Source organism: Cydia amplana, chromosome Z (assembly GCF_948474715.1).
Source record: "Cydia amplana chromosome Z, ilCydAmpl1.1, whole genome shotgun sequence".
In the NCBI taxonomy this organism is placed as follows: domain Eukaryota; kingdom Metazoa; phylum Arthropoda; class Insecta; order Lepidoptera; family Tortricidae; genus Cydia; species Cydia amplana.
Genome location: NC_086096.1, coordinates 27,258,617 through 27,281,777, shown reverse-complemented (window position 1 = coordinate 27,281,777; position 23,161 = coordinate 27,258,617). Strand labels below are relative to the sequence as shown.

The 23,161-nt window shown below is 39.9% G+C and overlaps 1 protein-coding gene across 3 annotated transcripts in view; it reads left to right on the top strand.

The window, feature by feature from the left end:
- Positions 1-23,161, top strand: part of LOC134661407 (probable ubiquitin carboxyl-terminal hydrolase FAF-X) — a 49,293-nt gene that overhangs the window by 17,927 nt on the left and 8,205 nt on the right. For 2 of the 3 annotated variants that reach the window (XM_063517477.1, XM_063517478.1), the window contains 26 exons: positions 144-399; positions 992-1,123; positions 1,417-1,664; positions 1,738-1,851; positions 2,101-2,209; positions 3,786-3,939; positions 4,437-4,567; positions 4,701-4,922; positions 4,998-5,159; positions 5,461-5,677; positions 6,550-6,717; positions 7,039-7,106; positions 7,411-7,523; positions 7,898-8,071; positions 8,174-8,315; positions 8,615-8,768; positions 8,880-9,027; positions 9,122-9,242; positions 11,373-11,509; positions 13,931-14,090; positions 14,287-14,396; positions 16,699-16,782; positions 17,058-17,158; positions 21,698-21,891; positions 22,321-22,416; positions 22,549-22,733. In XM_063517477.1, coding sequence (XP_063373547.1) covers positions 144-399; positions 992-1,123; positions 1,417-1,664; positions 1,738-1,851; positions 2,101-2,209; positions 3,786-3,939; positions 4,437-4,567; positions 4,701-4,922; positions 4,998-5,159; positions 5,461-5,677; positions 6,550-6,717; positions 7,039-7,106; positions 7,411-7,523; positions 7,898-8,071; positions 8,174-8,315; positions 8,615-8,768; positions 8,880-9,027; positions 9,122-9,242; positions 11,373-11,509; positions 13,931-14,090; positions 14,287-14,396; positions 16,699-16,782; positions 17,058-17,158; positions 21,698-21,891; positions 22,321-22,416; positions 22,549-22,733 — 3,900 coding nt within the window. The remainder of the gene's footprint in view (positions 1-143; positions 400-991; positions 1,124-1,416; positions 1,665-1,737; positions 1,852-2,100; positions 2,210-3,785; positions 3,940-4,436; positions 4,568-4,700; positions 4,923-4,997; positions 5,160-5,460; positions 5,678-6,549; positions 6,718-7,038; positions 7,107-7,410; positions 7,524-7,897; positions 8,072-8,173; positions 8,316-8,614; positions 8,769-8,879; positions 9,028-9,121; positions 9,243-11,372; positions 11,510-13,930; positions 14,091-14,286; positions 14,397-16,698; positions 16,783-17,057; positions 17,159-21,697; positions 21,892-22,320; positions 22,417-22,548; positions 22,734-23,161) is intronic. The other variant, XM_063517479.1, reaches the window with a different exon arrangement.

Below are 23,161 nucleotides of genomic sequence, written 5' to 3'. Positions count from 1 at the left end.
TTTACTTAAGCTTCGTAGTTTTGGTAATCTACTTTGGGTATGGAAACCCTAAAAATGTAGAAATTATTTACGTGTAAATTTCTTACATAAATAAAGGTAGCATCTCAATCATCTTCTATCTGGTTTTAATGTTTGTTTTTCAGGTTAAAATGTGCTTCAGATACTAATACAAAATTAGAATTGTTTGTAAATAAGGTAGAACTATATTTAAATGGCGAACTGTTAGATTCGTCCCACGATCGTAAAATTCTGTCTCAAATTCCCGTCCGGGACAAAACTGTGATCGTCGCCAAAGTGTATGACGGGCACCTCCCCACATGCGGCAGCGACTCGAGCAGCGACTCCAGCACGTCGTCGCCGCCAGCGCCGCCCACGCCCGAGCACGCCTTGCCCGGAGTGGTGAGTCTTAAACTATTGGCCATCCCTATTCTTACAATAGGCCTCATGCATGAAGTTTATACTTGAACGAAATATTTTTTATTACGATGTTTGTTACCATTAATATCATGTTACAAATGCATTTCCGTTATTAAATTATCATTTAACTGTTTAAAATAATAGATAAAAAGTACAAAAATTGCCCGCGTGAAGCTAGTGAGCGAAACGCAACGCTATTGGTCGAAACGTCACGTGACGTCACTGGTTACAACAAATTGTTAAGACCACCCAAGAGTGAAAGGGATGGCATTATTATCTGAGTAGCAAACGGCATAAGTCAGTTGTATGCAAAACACTCAACACAATTTTTCACCATTTTTAATATTTTTTAATAAAGTAATGGGAAGGTTTATGAAAGTATTTTTATTTTTTCCGGTGTTGAAACGATATAAATAATGATTTAAAAAAATAAAAAAAGGCATGCTTGAAGCTAATTGGTGCCGTAACCAACTTGTCATTCTATTTTTTTAAGAAAGTGTTTAATATCAAATTATGAAGTTTTTAATAGATTATTTTTATCAACGGGTTCTTACATTGATGGGTTTGTTTTCAGCTTTTCGCGCAAGGTACTTGGTATATACCATTCATATTGGAACTGGAACATGTTGGCGTTATGAAAAAACATCCCCAATTAATGGAAGCCGCTCATCTACTCTCTCAAATTTGTCCGGCGCACAAACTTACGGTGAGTCAACGAATTCATACATATATACCTACCTACCTACGATATTAGATGAGTATTCAGAAAAATATCTTATATTATTGGTGTGTTTTACTGATATAGAAACCCGTTTCACCTGAAACGAAAAATTTACAGGCTTTGAGTAAATTACACTTAGTATTAACTACTGACGAGTCCGAAACAACATAGCGATGTATAGTATTATAATTATAACACTCGAGTTATCGTTTTGTCCTACTTCGTACAAACAAATTGATGGAGCTTTATTAGTAAAGAGAGGTTCTTTATCATTTCAGGTGGATAAACTGACAGAGGCTTTACTCAGTCGCGAGGATACCAAGTTAAGGGACTTGCTATACGGGCCCGCGCCGCCCACAGTCGCGTACAACGTTGAGGTGCTCTACAGTATGGTGATGCCGTCCTCGGACACCAGGCTAGATCGCAGTCGAAGTTTCCAACTGGCCTGTGTTAAAAAGGCGCCATTATTGATTCAGTGTTTGTCGGACAAAGACTTTCTTCAAGGGGCTTCGTCTCACACAAGAAGGTACTAATATTAATACAGTGCAACGCCTCCTACATTGTGTTTTGGTTGTTATATTGAAAATTCTTGTTTTCAGGGTGGGCTATCTATCTTTAGTCAGATTGGCTAAGCTAGTCTTATACACATTGGGCCACCTCTTCGAAATATTGGCTCCGGACGGCTCAGATACATCAGTTGACAAAGATTTTAGGTAATATATACACCAATTTTATTCTAGTCATGTGTGCCTCAGATGGTATAAACTTGAATTTTGCTAATAGTTTTATTTACTTTTGATGGTATTTTATTTCTTTGCAAAACCACAATTCAATTTCCTGCTTGAGCGTGCAGTAGATGAACTCTAGTACGTGACTATTCGTCCTACTGCTGATTATTCAGACATTTTTTAATTATTTTTTCATGACTAATGATTGGTATTTAAGACAATTGTTTATTTCAGAATGGACGTAACGATTTTACGCGAAGCACTTCAAACAGTGCCCAGTCACAACTGCGAATTGATAGTGAAAGCGATTGCCGAGAAACTGGCCAATACTCTGGGCGAGCAGGTATTCGCTGCTTACTTAACATCATTGTCTGGTAATAGAAACATGATTGTTTCTCAAACATGCGTAGAAATAGTGTGTCCGGCATGTCATAATAAACTACGACTAGTTGCGCAGGGAATGATTTTCATACATTACTGATATTTGCCTGGTTAAGGTTTCTATTAAACTGTTAAGGTGTGCCCAGATCTAGGAAATAAAACGCAAGTGCACCGCATTACACGGTACTAATAACGAATGGTAGGGTTCAGTTTTAGGGCTAATTTAGACGGCGCGTGAACTCGTATACGATTTTAGTTACATTGCGTACCATTGAGGTTACATTAATTCAGCCGACAGATTAAATAACGCAATGTAATGAAACTGGCATGCGAGTTCTCGCACTGTCTAAATGAGCCCTTACATTATTATTGGTTTTTGTTTTATATTTCTGCGCAATTTTTCTCGGCGAGAAAAGGGACTACCATCCTTATCAACTAGTTGGCCTGCAGTTCCTAATTTCCCGACCTCCGTTTACGTGTTTACATTATGACTAGGGCTTGCAAATATTCGAAACTTTCAGATATTCGAATATTCGACTTTTTCTGACGATGTATTCGAATATACGAATAATTATTCGAATATTATAAAAAATAAGAAAAGGAACGAGAAATCGGTTTATTATCGTTATATTCAAAAGCTTTTTTCACATATTGCTAAAACTAAGGATATTTGGCAGAAATCCACTTAATTGAATAGATTTTATCATCCTACTATTTATAAGATGCCCACAATCCACATTTATAAAAACAAGTAAAACGCCAAAATTAGACGTATTTAATATTTATAGATAAAACTTATTATAAATGCGTCGTTGCGTGAAATAATATAACTTTAACCATGCAAACACCTAGGTATGTAAGATATTTTTTTAGTAGGTAATTATTTTCCGATTTAAATTAACTTGTAATCACTCAGAGGCCTGTAAAAAGGCCTTTAATTTCATTGTATTTTGAATCTTTAATGACTTTATTTGTTTTAGCAAGTTATTATTCCTAATGGTCGGCTAATTATATAATATTGGAATATTTAAGGGAAAAAGTTAGTTGAGTACTGGGTGGATTATTCGTCAGCTAAAGGTGCATGGTTAGATTACCAAGTTGGGCAGGTTTGGTATGATTAAATTTGAGAATTGCGATGTGGCAAGGTTTAGACTTCAAAAATTCGCTTAACGTACGCTTGTACTGAATAAACAGAATGACCCTTTAACTTAAAACTTACGCACCGTAAAAATAACATACTTTTTGATTTTGTTTTCTTTTAAATTAAGTTTCACTGTATTCACGAAGTCTATCGAGAGGATTACAGTAAAAATATTATTTCCTTCGTATTTGGGTACCTGCCGTTCCTCATTCACTGTAAATACCCGTAAAACACACAGAAACTGTAACTACAGCGGATGACATAGATTTTTTTATAGTAATAAAAAATATTCGAATATTCGAAACCTGAGCGGCCGAGTATTCGAATATCAAAAAAGGTCGAATATTCGACAAATTCGAATATTCGAATTGCAAGCCCTAATTATGACTGTGTGTAGGTGGTGAACAGTACAGAAGACAGCGACGTAGTGTCGTCGCTGGTGTGGTGGTGCGTGCCCACGACGGCCACGGTGCGCGCTCTCTACGGGCTGGCCTTCTCCGTCGCGCAGCCCGCCGACGCCAGCAGCGCTGTTCATCCCGACGACGTCACATGTAACATACTTCGTACATCGTTTACTATCACAATGGAGCTTAAATTACGTTCCTAAGTTTACCTACACCTACCGACCTACCTATATATATTTATATATTTCGGGGATCTCGGAAACGGCTCTAACGATTTCGATGAAATTGACTATATGGAGGTTTTCGGGGGCGAAAAAACGATCTAGCTAGTATGCCAGAATACTGAGATGGAATGAGCTATATTACGGTCACGAGCGTAATAGTTTTCTTTTTCATATTATCTACTCAATTTTTGTGTGTATTTTTACACAATTGTCATTCGATGCTGAATGCCGGATGGATCTGTGCCCTTGTTGCCTAACCTGTCCTTAAAGCACAATATGACGGAAAAATGTTGGAAATGTCACCGCATTTAAGAATTATTGTGCTTGTTCGTAAATTCTTATTAACCGCCCTTAATCACAATGTAATATGGTTAATGTTTGTTGTTGAATAATCATCCACATATAGCGCTTCGTTTCCAGTGGTACGAGAATGTATGGAGGTAGTCACAATATGCCTGGCTCTTGGCGGAGGAAGGCTGGAAGCTTTATTGAACGAGTCATGGTGGCAAGACACGGCGTTGTACTTGATGATCGACTGCCCTAATCCTCAGGTCAGTATTTTACTAAAGGTTAATATGTTATTAAGTGGTATTCGTTTTCGCACCAGCAGCAGCACATTTGTTTTTTTTGTGGTATTAATTATACCATTTGTCAACATAATCATAAAACATATGTATGTTTCAGGTGCGCGTGTCGTGCGCGGAGCAGTTGTTATCAATGTGCGCGTGGGGCGGGGGCGGCGGCGCGCGCGCCGCGCTCGAGGCGCTCGGCGGCGTGGTGGGCGAGCCGGGCGGCTCGCGCCTGCAGCGCCACGCGCGTCACGCCCAGCAGTTCCTGCAGCTGCTGTGCCGGCTCGTCTCGCTCGCCGGACCCACTTCCAGGACGCTCGAAGACCTCACTATTGAAGTATTTATCATTATCTATTAAACCGCGTTTCACTAGAGAGTTTTCTTACATAACATCACTTAATAACATTCTCAGGTGGCGTGGTTGAGATCAGTGCGAGCGAATCCAGAAATACTCGATGATACGCTGCTGGAGGGACACCTCAATTTAACCAAAGAATTATTTACACATGTTCCGGCACAAGTCAAGTACCAATATGGAGCGCATCCTGAACACAAGGATAGAGGTCTAATTAGGGTAAGTGAAACCTGCATAATTTTTTGCGATTTTGGGGTTGGTCCCATAGCAAATGTTGTATGAGGCTATCTAATCATCTCACAATATAATTAAGGGTTGAAAACACCTGTATACACATTTACCGAAAAACAGAACATGTTAACTGTAGGTATACAGAGAATTTTATAGTCATGACTCAGGACCTCATGATTTTTTTACATGTCTTTTGTTTTTATAATTTGCTGTCTTCCAAATGATAAATAACTAACACAATATGTCCTGGACTCCATACATGTTGTCACACCCGTTATTCACGTGACAGGAAGTGACAACAGAATTCCTGTGGCCCTACTCATGGGCTTGGTGCCGCATGGGGGAGGGCGACAGCTCGGGCGCGGAGTCGGGCGAGCCGGCGCCGCCGCTGTGCCGCTCGCCCGGCGCCGCCGCCGCCGCCACCGAGCTGCTGCTCGCGCTAGTGCACGGCTGCGTGCCCAACATGGCCGAGCTCGCGCATCTACTAGAGCTCATGTTTTATACTGGTAACTATCCTACCGTTACCTTAACACATCATACGCGTCCGGCGTCCGACGGCCGCAGCTATCTGACACGACTTACATGTTGCGGACCACCACAAAGCTTAAAACGTTGACCGTGATGAACCGACAGTGGCATCCTGATCCTGATCTTCAGCAGTGGTCTTAAAGATCAAAATTGAGCCAACTTAGATGAAATAAGGTTTCGGTCAGTCTGCCCTTGCAAATATATATAATCTAGTCTCTGTGTCATTATAGCTTTTGCCTTGATTAAAATAAAAAAATAAAAACAATTTTAAACCACAATTTTGCATTAGCCCCCCTTAATATAATAACGATTGCGGCAAGTACAATAAGGATGTTTCCGTCTGAAATTCCAATAGGAGTTCTGATAAAAAAGGTCCTTATTGCAGGTGAAGCATAAGGAAGGAATAATAGGCAGTTGTCCCACCGCAAGCGATGAGCTATAAGCGAGTAGAACGATAAACTAGAAACGAGTGGGCGAGCGGCGAGAAGCGAGTGTTAGCTTCAATAGTTTTGTCGCTCGGCTATAGACGAGTGTTCGAGTGCGACGGGATATTGGTCTCGCAGCTTGAGTTCAACTACCAAGCGAGAATCGCCGAGCGAGTACCGCTGAGCTAGTTTTATCTCATCGCTCTTATCTCGGCGACAAACTAGTAGAGCCAGTGTTCTCGCCGGCAGTGTGAACAGCCAGCGATGAACTATAAATATATGTATCTCTTTTTCTAACACAGGATCCCTATCTTTTGTTCGTTTCTTGGGCGAGAAAATCGCCGATAGCTAATCGCTTACTCGCTCTTGGTGGGACAACTGCCATAAGGACCCTTCTCTGATGAAAAGCCACGATTGTATTGCAGACAAAAACGTCCCGCTGGTGGAGTGGGAGTACATGCCGTGCGTGGGGCCGCGGCCGGCGGCGGGGCTGGCGGGGCTCAAGAACGCCGGCGCCACCTGCTACATGAACTCGGTGCTGCAGCAGCTCTTCTGCGTGCGGGACGTGCGCGACGCGATACTCACTGTCCAAGGTCAGCACTTACTACAAAATATAACAGTAGACAAGAATTCCTGGCGCCATATTTACAGACACTATGTAGTTTTCATTACTCTGCTTGTCAGCCGATAACATTTTCGTGTACGTACTGGTTAGACGTCAGGTCGACAATTTTAACATAAAAAGCAATCGGGAGTCGCAATGATGGCATAGTTGAGTGATATAATAAAAGCGCTGTTTAAACTCAACAATCTTATTAGGTACTTAATTATAGATAGTGTTAATATACCACATTTGCACACCACCCGCCAAGCTAATTAAGCGCTACTTTACTAAAGAAACATGTTGATTTTAGGAGCAGCCACTGATCCTAACGAAGATTTCTCTGGGGAGAATCAACACTCTATTGTAGAGAAAGTGGAGGTATGGAAAGTTATATTAAGGCTGGTTTTAGTATCACGCGGGCCGTCTGTGCGGATCGCTCCGCGCCGGGACAATATTATGTACGTTCAGGGAGCGTTTTAGAGTGAAGCTGACGGGTCCGCGACGACTGACGACCGTCCGCGTGGACAGCTTTCTCATACAATTTGGCGGTGCGCAGCGATCCGCACGGTGATCCGCGTGACACTAAAACCAGCCTAACTTTACAAACTTGAGGGTCAAGAGCGTTCGATATGTAGGTTTTCAGAATTAACAGATTAATATAAAACTTGTTACCTCCTTACAGACTACTGGCGACTACAACATCACAATCTTGAAACAAGTCCAAGCTATATTCGCACATTTGCATTTCAGTAAACTGCAATATTATGTGCCGAGAGGGCTGTGGGCTCATTTTAGGTAAGCATTAATAATGGAACGATTGTCAGTAGGTACAATTACACAAACCTCTAAACCGTAAATTATCTAATGCTTAGAGACCTTATAGTTAAGTCAGTTGGGGTGAGACTGGTGAAAGAATCGATTATTTGGACTTGTGCAAGAGAAACACTATCTATACCATGCATATTCCACACAAGTGTTGCTCTTACTATCCAATAGTTTTTGTTACACCAACTGCTCCAGCTTATTTATCACTTGTCAAATGAATGAACTATCTTTTAATTGATAAATTAGATTGAAACAATAGATATACAATTACTATTACCCTGTTTGTTTGTTGTTGTTGTTGTTACCCTAATAAAAGCATTTATTAAAAAAAAATACTATTATAGACTTCAAGGCGAGCCAGTAAATCTCCGAGAACAACAAGATGCTGTAGAGTTCTTCATGTCCCTTGTGGAATCATTAGATGAAGCTTTGAAATCATTGGGACAAGAACAACTGATGGCCAAAACATTAGGCGGTACTTACTCAGATCAAAAAATCTGTAAAGGATGCCCACACAGGTACGCATTTATTACTCGAGCCACGAGCATGTGCTTAAATGTATAAAATATAAATATGTACCTATACTAAAGGAATATGCATATAACGCAACATGTTCACAGGTACTGCAAAGAAGAACCTTTCAGTGTAGTGTCTTTAGACATAAGAAATATGTCACGGCTTCAGGAATCTTTAGAAGCATATGTGAGAGGCGAACTTTTAGAAGGCGCTGATGCTTACCACTGTGATAAGTGTAATAAGAAGGTATAGCTTTTCGTTTGCTTTTGTATTTGTAATAACTACTTCGTAAACGAACTATTTTTAAAGTGAAACTTTTATTCTAATATAGCTCTGATTTTTTTGGTCCGTCTTTAGCATGTCGCGTTACAGAATTGCAGCATTATTAAAATTCTACTTTACTTAAGAGTTCATCATTTTCAGTTAAATGCCTACAATCCGAAAAAAAGTTTCACTTGCGTCGTGGTTTCATAAAACCATATAATTACTTTTTTAATTGCTACTAATCTATATTAGTTAATTTCATGTATGTGCTCTATTCACAGGTTGTAACCGTAAAAAGGTTATGTTTAAACAAATTACCCCCAGTTCTAGTCATACAACTTAAAAGATTTGAATACGATTTTGAAAAAGTTTGCGCGATCAAATTCAACGATTACTTTGAATTTCCGAGAGAATTGGATGTTGAGCCGTATACAGGTAAGAAAGTAGTTTCTATAGAAGACGTGTTCTGTTTGTATATTTGCATACAATGATATATACGTACATTGTATACAACTTTGTTAACATGAGTATGATATGCGCCGCCAGCTCGAGGCCTAGCACGCGCGGAGGGCGACGCCTCGCTCTGGGAGGGAGGCGAGGAACGGTCGCCCGAGACTCACTATCAGCTCAGCGGCATTGTAGTGCACTCGGGACAAGCTTCCGGGGGACACTATTATTCATATGTGCTCTTAAGGTAAACTTTTTAAATAATATAATTATGTATATACTTACATTTTTTAAAGAATTGGACCATTAATAGTAAATTTTGTTGTTATTATGTGCATCAGAGATAACGGCAGTGAAACAGGACGGTGGGTGAAACTAGACGACGGCGACGTGACCGAGTGCGCCATGCACGACGACGAGGAGATGAAGGCGCAGTGCTTCGGCGGGGAGTACACGGGCGAGGTGAGACTTTCGGATCTTAACATATACTTTCGCATTTTAATCTAACTCTGAACAAGTACAAACAACAACACTCTTAACTATCCACCGATGGGGACCTTATGCATTTAATAAAAAGGTTTACGATGTGTCAGTTAACAGTAAGGTACTTTGCGAATTGTTTATCTTTTATCAAGATGTTTAATTTAAGTTTTTTGCTTGTGGCTTAGCGATTTCTTAATATTGATTTTATCTCGAGCGAACTTCTAGTTTATATTCGCGTTTCAATAGGTTCTTGCTTAAAGCAATAATGGTACATTATTTTACTACAATCATGAGTAAGTAACAGGTATCTAATTGACAGTTTTAAATTACAGCAATCAATGCCCCCTCCATATCGCGCGGCAAACCATCGAACATTGGCTCGCGCGGCAGCCGCGCGCAATGGATACCGGGCTGCCGCGCAAGCCAACTCGATGCGCCCGGTATCCATTGCGCGCGGCTGCCGCGCGAGCCAATGTTCGATGGTTTGCCGCGCGATATGGAGACGGGGCTTTATATGAGTCTTTTTTGCTGAATTTGGACTGTCCAGAAATTACCATATATATATATATATATATATATATATATATATTGGTTAAATACTTTTTTTTATCCTCAGCATTTGCATTTAATATTAGCATGATTATGACTTTATTGACAATTACTGTTTTTTTAGTACGAAACAAATGTACATACATACTTTTTTGTTATTTTTATTTTTTAGTATTTTTGATTTTTATGCTTTTCATATTCTATTATGTTGTTTTTTATGTGATGTTATGCACTGCTGCCATATTCCTTTATCTAAGATACTGGAGTCAGAATTGAGGCGATATTCCATGGAAATATGAATACATACTTATAATTATAAACAAACATCTATATAAAAGAAAAATATCCTTAACATATGCGAATTTATGTTTTAATGGTACTCAGTAGCGATACGTGCAATTAAATAAGTTAGTGTCAGATTGTTACATAATATAAGGCACAGTCATAGACTAGGAATCCTTTAGACTGAGTTTAGAGCAATTATTTCATGAAACCGATGCTGCCAAAAATACGGGGGTGCGGGGGGACGAGGTGAGCGAATCCCGTGCCGTGATTGGTCCGTTCAAAGGCACGGACCAATCACGGCACGGGATTGACTCGAAGATGGAGTAAAACTACCGTATAAGTGGCAGAGGGGGTAGCGTTACTCATGCTCATCAGTCTAGAGGATGTCTTGTCTGTGGGCACAGTCAACAACTACTCAATATAATACTTGTATTCAAACTCTATGAGGTTGGTTAGTTTTATCATAGAGCTCATATTGCTATCTACTGCCCCTACCAGTGGAAACTAGAAGTTGGTACAGTCAAGATATTAAATATTAGCAAGGACAAAGTGTCAAAAATATGTATACACGACCTTATTGCCCATACATGTTGTCATTTCTCTGTGTCGATATGCAAACAACCAGCTCAATCAAATATCAGAAAAATTGGTGGTCGAAAAATACCCTGCAGATTTTCGGAAAACATTTGCTAGCCGCGCGAATCTATCACACAAGATCCTGTCCAAAGTATGTGCTGTAGTGTAAGATAAAACTCATCGTCGGCTACATTATGCCATGAGTCATGACGTCAATTGGCCAAAATGATAAAACAACAATGTTAATTTTCTATATACTTACCAATACGTCGGACAGGGACAAACGATTATTATCGGCTTGTCAACTTTAGTAAACGTTTATGAATAAGGGGGTTATAATTTATATTTGATAGTGTTATAGTGGCGCTTTGTCACTTCAAAGTCTGTGCAGATTTAGCTTAGCGAATTGTTAATATTTTTGCTAATGACTTATTTCCTCATTAACCGACTTAGTATATATATTCATTCCTTATTTAACGTGTTCCCTATTGCATTCTGAGGAGCCATGGCATCCGCTTGGCAACCTAATTTGAAGAATTAGCGCATTGACTGATTTGAAAATTTATTCTTATTACTTAACATACGTATGCGATAGTTATGTTACTTGTTATATGTGTATCAATGATTGAGGATATTATAGGGCTTCGCATGTGCACGTGTGCCTTACGCGTGAAGTGGTAATCTCTTACATTGTTCCAGATGTTTGATCCGATGTTAAAGAGGGTCTCTTATAAACGCCAAAAGAGATGGTGGAATGCATACATACTATTCTACACGAGAAAAGACACCATTGAAAATACTAGTCTTGTGCACTCAATGAGAAATATGAATTTCAAGTAAGTACAATGTACATTTTTAAACTGTTTTAGTAGAAGGTACATATTCATTTATTTTACTGGCAAGGAGTATTGCTCAAGTATGAACGACAAAAAAACAAGGCTATATTTCACCAGACCATAGCATGTACAGATTTTTTTATGGGTTTGGGGGTGTTGAGAGCGAAACTTAAATTAAAAATCATAATCCGAAAATTTCAATTAAAATGTAATAATATAGGAATTAAATTTTGACGAGTAGTTTACTATTAGAAAGGAAAGGCGATCAATACGGACCGTGCGCGTTGGAGGGTCTGCCATCTTGTGGCCTGAATCGGAACCATAAACATGTACATTGACTGCTTGAGGTATCTTTGAATGAACCAAAATTAAGGTTAAAGGATACGACATTTTTGAAATCATGTCCTCAATTCCCATTGGGTAACAGCTAAAAATACTTGAAAAGTAAAACTCCCTAGGGCAACATTATTAAGGGCAGTTGCACCAGCCACTCAGCGGAGAACTATGAAACTTCTCATACAATAGAATTTAGCGAGCGCTTTAACGGTAACCGATGGCACAGATTATATAATAGTTCTTACGAACAGATACTTATCTCTCAAAGAAAACTCAAATACCTACCGTTTTCATACCTACACTAAAATACAATGGAATGACCTTCAACGCGCCGCCGCGCACCGGCGCAACGCTAGGGTTGCCGATAGGGCATGCTCCCGGGAATTCCCGGGAATTTTATAGTGTCAAAAGAACCGGTACTGAAGACCCGGTACCGGTACTTCCCGGTTCTCATGATATGACTATTTATTCCCATTTCAATAGTAGTAATGTTTTAGTACTTTAGCTCGAGACATTATATAACATTTAATAATGGTGCTATGAAACGGGGGACCCAAATAACCCGACAAAGTAACCTAGTAAAGTAGACGTTCGTGCAGGCAGGCGGTGCCGTCATAGTGCTGAGTGCATCGACTACGCTACGGCCGTGTGGCTCGGCCCAGGCGGAGGCAAAGTGTGCCGGTTAATTTCGTAAAATAGGTTGTAACGCCAATTAAGTGTTTGTTTATAATAAAATAAGTCATTTATTAATTCTTATGCAATTAGTTATATAAAAATAAGTCATTCATAAAGATTGTACGCTAACACAAACAATTTCTTAAAAGTAATCAAAAGGTGCCTTGAGAACCGGGAAGAACCGGGAATCCCGGTTCTGGCCATGCCCAGAACCGGGAAATGAAATTCTTGGTACTGGGACCGGTACTGCATGCCCTAGTTGCCGACGCTTAGAAATGATTTACTAATATAAGATACCTACCTACTTAGGTAGGTACAAATATAAGTTTTAATTGTCAAACTAACATTAGAACTGGTCATATAAAAGTATAGCGTAAAATAACCATGAGCAAGATAAGTTGCAATAAGTAATTACAATATTCCGTTTATGCGTTTGATTCCGACGAGTGACTGCGAGACATTTTAAAAGGTCATATCTCCCTACAGTAAACGCAGTGTTTACGCCGTTTTATAAACCGCGCAATGAATCAATAATTCAATACCACCTAAGTAGCTTGTAGCTTGCAACCACAATTGAAACTATCGTAAAAATAAAACCAAAAGTACTTGTATTGAGAATGTCTACCTACTTTTCCTATCTATCGGAAGAGCAAAAACGGTATTTTTTATTAGTTTTGTTGTTTCTGCATTCATCCACACTACAAGTAGTGTTATTTGTTCATTGGTTCAAGACATTTCTTTCGCATACATTTTAGCATATTCGAGCGCGCGGCAACGCGACGTGCGTGCGTGAGCGCGCGTGGCAACCAACTGGCTTGCTTTTCTACCGTGAACGGGAACGGATTCGTAGGTATAAAACCGAGCTCGCGCGGAGAGTTCCATAGGCCTGCCGATGGTTTGGTGCAACTGGCCCCAAATCTGCGAGTTGACTTTTGCGAGTCTTGCATGACCAATAAGAGGGCCGTAACACGGAAAAAAGTGTACAATTTTGATACAAGGACGTTTTCTTAGACTTTACATATATTTTACCATCAATGACTCGTTCTGAAACAATGGGGTTGGCAACTGTCAAAGATGACGCCATCATAGATCATCCTTTTTCTATGAGATTTGACTGCGCTGGCATCCAGGGCATTAAAAAAAACAAAAATTTGACAATTCTAGGTATTAACAGGGCAAGCTATGATGACGCCATCTGCTAAATACTTCGACCGGCCAACCCCATTGGACAAATTCTACAGTAAGCTGAAGAAGGAACTTAGTGTAAGGGCGCCGTATTGTTTGCCGTACGTTTGCATTTGTTTAACATGCACGCCGCACGCTCCGCCCCGCTGCACACCCAACTCGAGCGTCCACTCAGGCCTTACACTTTTATTTCAATAAAAAATATGTATCAATTTTTTTTTTCAGGGAAAGTACAATTCCTCGACCTATCTGGTTGTCAGTCCGTCGTAGCAATATTGCTTTTTCTCACAATCAAGACCAATTTAGTTTGGAGCATTTCAACTTTATGAAAAAGCTGTGCTTCTTGAGGTTACAAGTGCCGCCTGGCACAACAAATGCTATTTGGGTGTGTATTAATATTTACGTACTTATCTAGTAATTATAAACTACTTTAAAAGACGCCGAAATCGATGTGTAAAAAATGTCATAATCGATTATGTAAGCCTGTACTGTATTAGGTACGTAAATTTGGTTGTTTATTTAGAAAAAACTTTTTGATTTAATTGCTGGTGAGGTTATTAATATTATTTTAATGATTGTAGGGCCCAGAACACGAAGAGATGTCGATGCTTACAGTACAGCTAGCAACAAAGTTCTTGTTCCAAGTTGGGTTTCACACAAAGAAGACTCTTCGAGGGCCTGCGTCAGATTGGTAAGATGTTTTTTTTGTTGCAAAATTTGAGTTATATATACACCTTATAAAACAAAGTCCCCCGCCCCAATTGTCTGTACGAGGGGCGTTCAAAATATTCTCGGTATTGATATCTTACAACCTCTTCTAAAATTTCTTTCGTTACTGGCCGCTAAGGTTTATTCATTGACATTAAAAAAAAGTATAATTCGAACCGAGATGTTCTTTTGTTTTTCTGCAATTGCTGAACAAACATGAACATCATGTGGGAATTGACAATGTTAACTAAATTAGAACATCGATGCGTGATAAAATTCTTGACAAAACAGGGTAAAAATCAAAAAACCATAAAAGAGGAAATGGATTGTGTTTACCGTGAGTCTGCTCCTTCTTTATCTACCATTCAAAAGTGGTCAAGCGAGTTTAAACGTGGAAGGGAGAGTGTTGAAGACGACCCTAGACCTGGCCGGCCTGTAGTAGCTACTTCACAAGAAAATATTGATAAAGTGGAAAAACTTATATTGGAAGATGGTCGAGTGAAGGTAAAATCTATAGCACAAGTAACCAATCTCTCTATTGGTACCGTACATGATATTATCCATGACCATCTTAATATGTCAAAAGTAAGTGCAAGATGGGTTCCGCGAATGCTGACTCGGCTTCAAAAAGACATGCGTGTAGCTTGTTGTTCCGATTTTATTGACCTGTGCGGTGAAAATCCTGATGAGGTGCTGCAAAGAATAGTTACTGGAGATGAAACCTGGGTTCATCATTATAACCCAGAGAGTAAACAAGAGTCCATGTAGTGGCACATTAAGGGTTCAGCTCATCCCAAGAAGTTCAAGGTCATCCCTTCAGCTGGCAAGGTCATGGCCACGATATTTTGGGATTTTGAAGGAGTATTACTGATCGATTATAAAGAAAAAGGTGTAAATATCACAGGACAGTACTACGCTAACATTCTACGTCAATTAAAGGATGCAATCAAAGAAAAGAGGCGAGGTAAGTTAACCAAAGGTGTTATGCTTCTGCATGACAACGCCCCCGTCCATACTGCTCATATTGCCAAGGCAGCTATTGTTGAATGTGGGTTTGAAACTGTTACTCACCCACCGTATAGTCCGGACTTAGCCCCCAGCGACTTCTTTTTGTTCCCCAATCTTAAAAAGGATCTGCGTGGAAATAAATTTTCCGATGATGAAGCATTGAAGGCGGCAGTGGAGGAGCATTTTTACACCAAAGATAAAAAATATTTTTATGCAGGATTAAAAAAAATAATTGATCGATCTTTTAAGTGTATGAACATAGGGGGGGAGTATATTGAAAAATAAAAATATCAAACTTTTCGTACTTGTTTGTTTTCATTCTCATACCGAGAATATTTTGAACACCCCTCGTATGTTCGCGATAAACTCAAAAACTACTCGACGGATTTTCATGAGGTTTTCACGGTTCAATAGAGTGATTCTTGAGGAAGGTTTAGGCGCATCATTTGTTAAGGTTTTGTGTAAACCGGGGAGGGTCGCTATAGTTAAATATAAGGCGTGCTTTTATTATAAATCTTATAAGAGTAATATATGCTTTCACCACTCTATTTGTTCTTCAAAAACTGATGAGAAAGTTGCATTTGATCGACAAGAGTGGCAAAGTAAGATAATACAAATGTTGAGTTGTTTCCTTATATCGGCTGGTAGGATTGCTGTGACCTTTCATATATGTGTGAATTGAGGGATGGTCAATATCAAAAAATACACACGTTTTCACTTCGGTCGGCACTCCCGGAGTGCGGATTTTTTATATTTTTAATGATAAATATTTAATCCCACTCAATAAGGATTTGATCTCGTGAATTGAATTTTTAGCACGAGAGGTTTAGGCTGCGTTTCTACCAAAGCTGTCCGAGGGTGCTTAGCGAGGGATGTGTTTGTCATGAACCAATAGGAACACTTCATTTACCCCCTCCTCAGCACTGCTTTAGTCTAGTCAAGTAGAAACAGCTCAGCGGTGCAAGGTACATACAAAACCAGTGAAGGATGTGAGCGAGGGATGTGTTGCAAGTAATGTGTTCCGAGGTACGGATGCGAGTGAAAAATATTAAAAAGCTGGCAGCGTAGCCTCACCGCACCCCGCTCGTTTATTTGAATAGAGCCCGCTACACATCTTCTCATCTCTCAGCTACCTCGTAAATCTCTGGTGGAAACATTCACATCGTTCCACATGCACGCTACGCATCCTCACACCGCTCAGCTACCTCACACAGCTTTGGTGGAAACGCAACCTAAACAAAAACTTTTGCCCCCTTGTAAAAAAAAACTATTTCCAGGCACGACATATTATGTCAGCACCTACGATGTTCCCAAGTGGTCAGGTCGTGGTTTGCGACAGATCTCTTCAAGCATCCGCACAGGTAAGATGCTCGTAGTTATGTCAAGTCCATATAATCGACCAACTAGGCATCTGCGACCAACTAGTGACACCGTACGTTGAAGTACCCTAACTTGAAACTTCTTCAATCCACTTTTGATGCAACTTACATCTGTATTTTGTCGGTCATGGTGGTCTTCATCAGCGTTTCCACTTCGCCAAATGCCTTGTCTCGTATACATTGTACTCATTCAAATAATTATAAGAATTATATCTTTAGGTTATACGATATTATGCAATACATTTTGTCGATTTCAGATTATGCGACTACTTACTGTCGTGTCCATCTGCTGAAGTAAGAGTAGTTTTCATGAAAATAATTGTGCTTCTGGCTCACTTCTCAATCCAAGACCCACCGGGTAAGTGAATGCTGTAATATGAGGTTAGGTCAGGTCATAAGTTCTGTCACAAAGGTCTTACTTATCGTTTATCCGCCCTTTTTTATAGTAAACAGCAATAAAATTTATTACAATAGCATTTTTATTTCCAAAGGTGGATAAGTCCTAATGTGAAAAAGACCTTCACACAGTTTTTATTCAAGCTTAAAATTATTTTCATGTTTCTTAAGGCGGATGTCTTGGGCTGCCGAATGGCCACCAAAAGATGGCGTGATTGTTCCCAATTTGCGAATTATCACTATTTTTTCCATAACTCGCACATTTTCCTATGACGTGTTGATATCCGCGCAAACAATAAAAAAGAATACGTCTACATCGAAATAATTTACACTCAACAGTAGGCTCATTTCATCAAAAATTTCTAAAAACTGCAACAGTATTGCAATATCTTCATTCACGCACACTTACGTACTGTCAGTGTCTAATGTCAGTAGATATAGAATGTTACAGTAAAGTAACCTAGGAACCCCACGTATGAAATTTTAGTTTAACACATATCATTAGTGCTTCAAAAATGCGGCAGAAACCGTAGGAAATAACCAGCATTATTACAACCAATTTCACTAAGAGAACTTTCTTGTCTGTGGTAGTAGGTAAAATCTGTACTTCAATGTTTTTTTTTAATTAATTCATAAAATTTACACAGCATTACGGCGGACTAATACGCTATGAAATTTATAATAGACAGTATTATACAAACAAGGTACATGATACAGTCTAGAAAGGAAAAACAGAACAAAATGTCAGAAATCAAAACTAATAAAAGACAGAAGATTCACGCTTATCCATCGCCTCACAGAACTTCATACATTCTTTACACAGATCCATCCAACTACTTGCAAATACATCACATTCCGGTGCTGATGCGAGGAGCGCGTTAATATATTGTAGGGCGCGGACAAGTGGTGATTTGCCATGGGACGTAGTGCGTGTTTTAGGCACAGCTAATAGGTGACGACTACGTGGTCGAAAATTAAATTGGGCCTTAGCCATAGATGGAACGAACAGGCGTACGAGCTGTGCAACCAGTTCAGGGCAGTCCGAGTTCCCCCGTAAGACATTACATGCAGTAGTCAAAAGCGCGTAGTTACGCCTTACCTCTAAGGAATTAAATCCTAAAACGCCAAGCAGGAACTTTGATGGGTACAAATATGGATAATAACCGTGAATCTTTTTATATAAGAACCGCAGAAAGGCTTTCTGGATTTTTTCCAGAAGCAAGACGTACTTGTCCTCATGCGGGTTCCAAATGACCGATGCGGCTTCAAGTTTACTCCGGACTAACGCAGTATACACTAATTTAATAGCCCTGACGTCATCGAAGTCTTGCGCATTCCGAACTACAAACCCTAACCTCCGATAGCAATTCTTAGCCAACGCTTTCATATGCTCATGAAAGTTGAGCTGCGTGTCGAGGATGACACCCAAGTCGCGTATAGACTCGACACGACTTATGGGATCAGGACCTAGCAGATATTGAGCGAATATGGGACTATTGGCACGGCTAAAAGTCATCACGGAGCACTTTGATTTGTTGAAAAGGAGCTTGTTGTTAATGCTCCACTGATGAAGGCGATTAATATCCTCCTGCAAAGACGCGCAGTCGGATAACTGCTGCACCCCATAAATGAGCTTTAGGTCGTCAGCATATAATAAACATCTGGCATGCTTAGGGACTGCAGCCAGGTCAGTTATCATTAAGCCAAAGAGAAACGGACCTAAAATCGAACCCTGACTGACTCCGGAACGTGTGTGGTAGGGTTTTGATACGAAGCATCCGTGCTGCACGTACTGCTGTCGATGGCGCAGATAACTGGCGAATAACCGGAGCAGCTTCGGTGAGAAGCCAACGCTACATAGCTTGCTCAACAGTATATCGTTATCCACGCGATCGAAAGCCTTCTTATAGTCAAAGTACAGCACTTCAACTTGTATTCCCTTATCTAAATGCTCAGAGACCGAGTCAACCAGAGTTAATAGATTCGTTTCGACAGATCGCTTAGGCCTGAAACCGTGCTGAGAATCGCAAAGGTAAGGTTTTACTTGAGAAGCGAGGAGTCTATTTACGATTGACTCAAACACTTTTGCAATTGAAGATAGAATGGCTATAGGGCGGTAATTCTCGACCTCGGACGTTTCACTCGATTTTGGGATGGGACGCACTCGTGTAATCTTCCATTGACACGGATACTCTCCAGAACTAAGAACCAAGTTGAAAATGTGAAGTAATGGCCCAGTTAGCCATTCCATACACCCCTTAATAACAAATGCAGGGATGCCATCAGGGCCAGGGGAACTACGAGGTTTTAAATGAGCTATACCAATTTTTAGATCAGCAAGGGATATCCCATATAAGTTTATATAGTTTGAATTACGTGTTGGGTCGTTACGGATGATGTTTTCATAGTCGAGGAGAGGTTCAGACGGAAGAAAAACGCTTGAAAAAAGGCCTGGGCTGCTTCAACCCCTTCGTGCATCTTTCCCTCATGATTCACCTGCGGTTCAAATCCTCCTTTGGATTTTAGGCTGCTCACGTGTTGCCAAAATGCCCTAGGTTCAGAAGTTATCTTGCTTTGGATAATGTTATTAGTTATTACAGTATCGATTTTTGTAAGGTTATGAGTTTAAATTTGGAATAGTTGTCAAAACTCCAGTGGGTCTCTATTCTAGCATCTATAGATATTAAAACAGTTATCGATACGAAACGTCAATTCAGTATGTTTTTTACGTAAACCGCACGACATTTAATCTCGAGTGACATAAAAATAGGGACTTCTACGAATTTAAAAAAAAGTACGGATGCGTGACATGCGTGAAATTAAAGAAGTTTCAGTAAAGCTTTTGATAAAGTCTCTCACTCAATACTAATGTACAAATTATCAGCATACGGTATATCAGGCAATATGTTACAGTGGTTGCAGTCTTATTTAACTGAAAGGATTTTCTATGTGGTAGTAAATGGCTATATACCAATCGTCTTACCATAATATAACATCTGGCGTACGTAAAGGATCGCATTTAGGTCCTATCCTTTTCAACTTATTTATTAATGACGTAACTGAATGCTTCTACCACTACGGTTTATATGTATGAAGATGACCTTAAGTTCGCACGCGTTATTAACACAACGGAGCCTTAGTTCAAAGCGATATTATAAGACTCTGTAGTTGGTGTAAGCATAACCTTATGCACAAAAATGCATCCATATGAAATTCACCCGAAAACAAAATGGAACACAGTCAGACTACCATATAGACGGATGCAAACTAAACGAAGTTGAGAACACTCGCGATCTTGGAGTTCTTTTCGACAACAAGTTAACGTTTATCCCCCACATAGAAAATATTGTCAAGAGAGCATCTAAGACTGGGCTTCGTCATAGGAAACACTAGATCATTTAGGCGCAGCGCAACAAAAATATTACTATATAATAGTCTGGTGAGGAGTATTTTGGAATATAGCAGCGTTGTCTGGCGGCCGCATTATGCTACTCACTCACTACGGTTAGAGCGTATTCAAAAAAGGTTCACTCGTCACTTAGCTTTTCCGGCACGTGTTATGGCTAAAAGATCAATATCCTATCAAAGGAAACTGCAATATTTCAAGATGGATTCCCTAGAAGACCGACGGACGCTCTTAGATGCAACTTTTTTGTACAAGTTAGTGAACCACAAAATAATTGTCCACAACTACTGACATTGCTGAACTTTCGTACTCCATCTCGTTTCCCCCGTAAAGCTATCACCTCTCTTTACGCCCCGCTCAGAAGATCAGGTTCAGGCACTAACTCTCCAATATGCAGGTTATGTAAAATTGCAAATGGTTGCTGTGACACGGCGGATATGCACTATGACATTTCTTGATATTGGTTGATATTTCTTATACATAAATAATTAGATAATAAGTTTATATTTAGGTATTTTTATAGTTGTTTACTTGTATATGTTTTGCATGCGGTGTTTACCTGTAAGACAGTGTAAGTGATTGTGACACCACTCCTTACATGTATTAGCTAGTACGTTTTTAATGTATCGATGTTGGTAAACCATAAATAAATAAATAAAGATATTTCGGAAACGCCACCTCTCAAATTTGCGAGTTCAGCCAGAGAGCAACGATGCCCCATGTCGGCTGAAATATGAGGTAGACAGAGAGCGATATACATATATTTTGGTATCTTTGGCGTGTGTGGAGCCTAGCGATACTCTAAGATATCTGTCGGTATCTTACGGGATCTGCCGATATATTATCGCTCCGTCTGTGACGGGCTTAAAGGTCAGGTGAGGTTTTAAGCTAAGCCATGTGTCGTAAGAATATTTATACTGGGTCAACCAAATCTTGTCAGTAAATAGGAACAAAAAAAACTATACTCATCCTTTTCTTTTGGGTGCTAGTACTAGTGTAAGACAAAGATAGTATGATTCTGTGTATGTTTGAAATCAAACAGACCTTTGACAAACTATAAGTAAGTTTATTAGAACATTATTGGTGATTGTGCAGTGAACAGCGGCTACGGGTCTTGGGCGTCGCGTGACGAGGTGACGTCGCTCTCGGACCAGGTGCTGACGGCGGCGCGCGCGCTGGCCGCGCCGCACCACGCCGACTCGCAGGCACACCGCCACCTGCCCCTGCTCTTCAATCTGTTCCACGCCTATTCCGTGCTCGGTATCAACGAGCGCCATCAGCTTTTACGGGTAACATCATAATTTCACTATACTGCAAATTTTTACTCCATGCTAATTATGTATCATAAATGCGAAAGTGTGTCTGTCTGTTACCTCTTCACGCTTAAACCGCTGAACGGATTTAGTTTAAATTTGGCATACAGATAGTTTGAGTCCCGGGGAAAGACATAGGATAGTTTTTAAGTCGGAAGTCATCCCTAAAGAGGGTGAAAAGGAGGGTGGAAATGAAAAAAATAATGAATTGCCTGTTAATTAGTGTAAGAAATTAAGCATATTATGCTCAAAATTATTGACATCTGCTTCTACTACATATATTTCATAATATGAAATGTCATTTTTGTCTACCGAATAAAAAAATAGACTTTGAGTCATTTACTGAGTATGTATGATCATTTTGACGGTTTAATTAACCTCAATGAATACTTGTTTATTTTTCAGTTACGAATACTGGACATTGTTTTGTCCGTATGCATGGACGATTCTTCATCGTCACTGGGAAAATACCAATATCCGGAATCAGCCAAGATACACCAGGTAAATTAAGTAATATACTTTGGGTAGAGTACCTATGGTATGGTATGATGATGAATTTAATGGATCACGATACCCGAAGGCGCGAATTCATAACTGTCAGAATTAAACCCCCTTTTGTGGTGTGTTCTTTAGCTTGTGTCACTGCTGGTGCGGTGTTGCGACGTGAGCGCGCGCTGCCAGTCGGCATACGTGGCGGAGGGCGCGCCCCCGCTGCCGAACCCCTTCTGCGACCCGCCGCCCACCGTCACCGCCGCCTCCAACGTGCACAGGCCACTCCTCTCCGCCCCCGCTGCTGACATACTCTATAACAGGACTGGGTATGGAGTCGGTTTTTTTATCTTAACATATATCGTATTTACATTAGGAGTAGATGTAAAGCGGACAAGCTAATTACTAATAAAAGTTCAAATTATGATTAAATACTTTTATACATATTATAAGATGAAAGGAAAATGATAATATTTTATACAATCATACAATTATAATATCATGGAGAGCTCTTCAGTCGAGTACCTACTCTGTTAAGGCCACGAAGCTTGCTGAGTGGCGTTTTTAAGCACGAGATTGAAAAGCTTGATTATATCTCTATTGTATACAATACTTTTTCTACGATTCAACAAAAATAGTACTTACTATAAACTAGTAGGATCATATGGGCAAAAAGAATTTGAAATAGGTGGATTGCCAAAGTAAAATTGAGTGCCATCTTTCGATAGAAGATTAAAATTGTTAGAACGCCATTTGA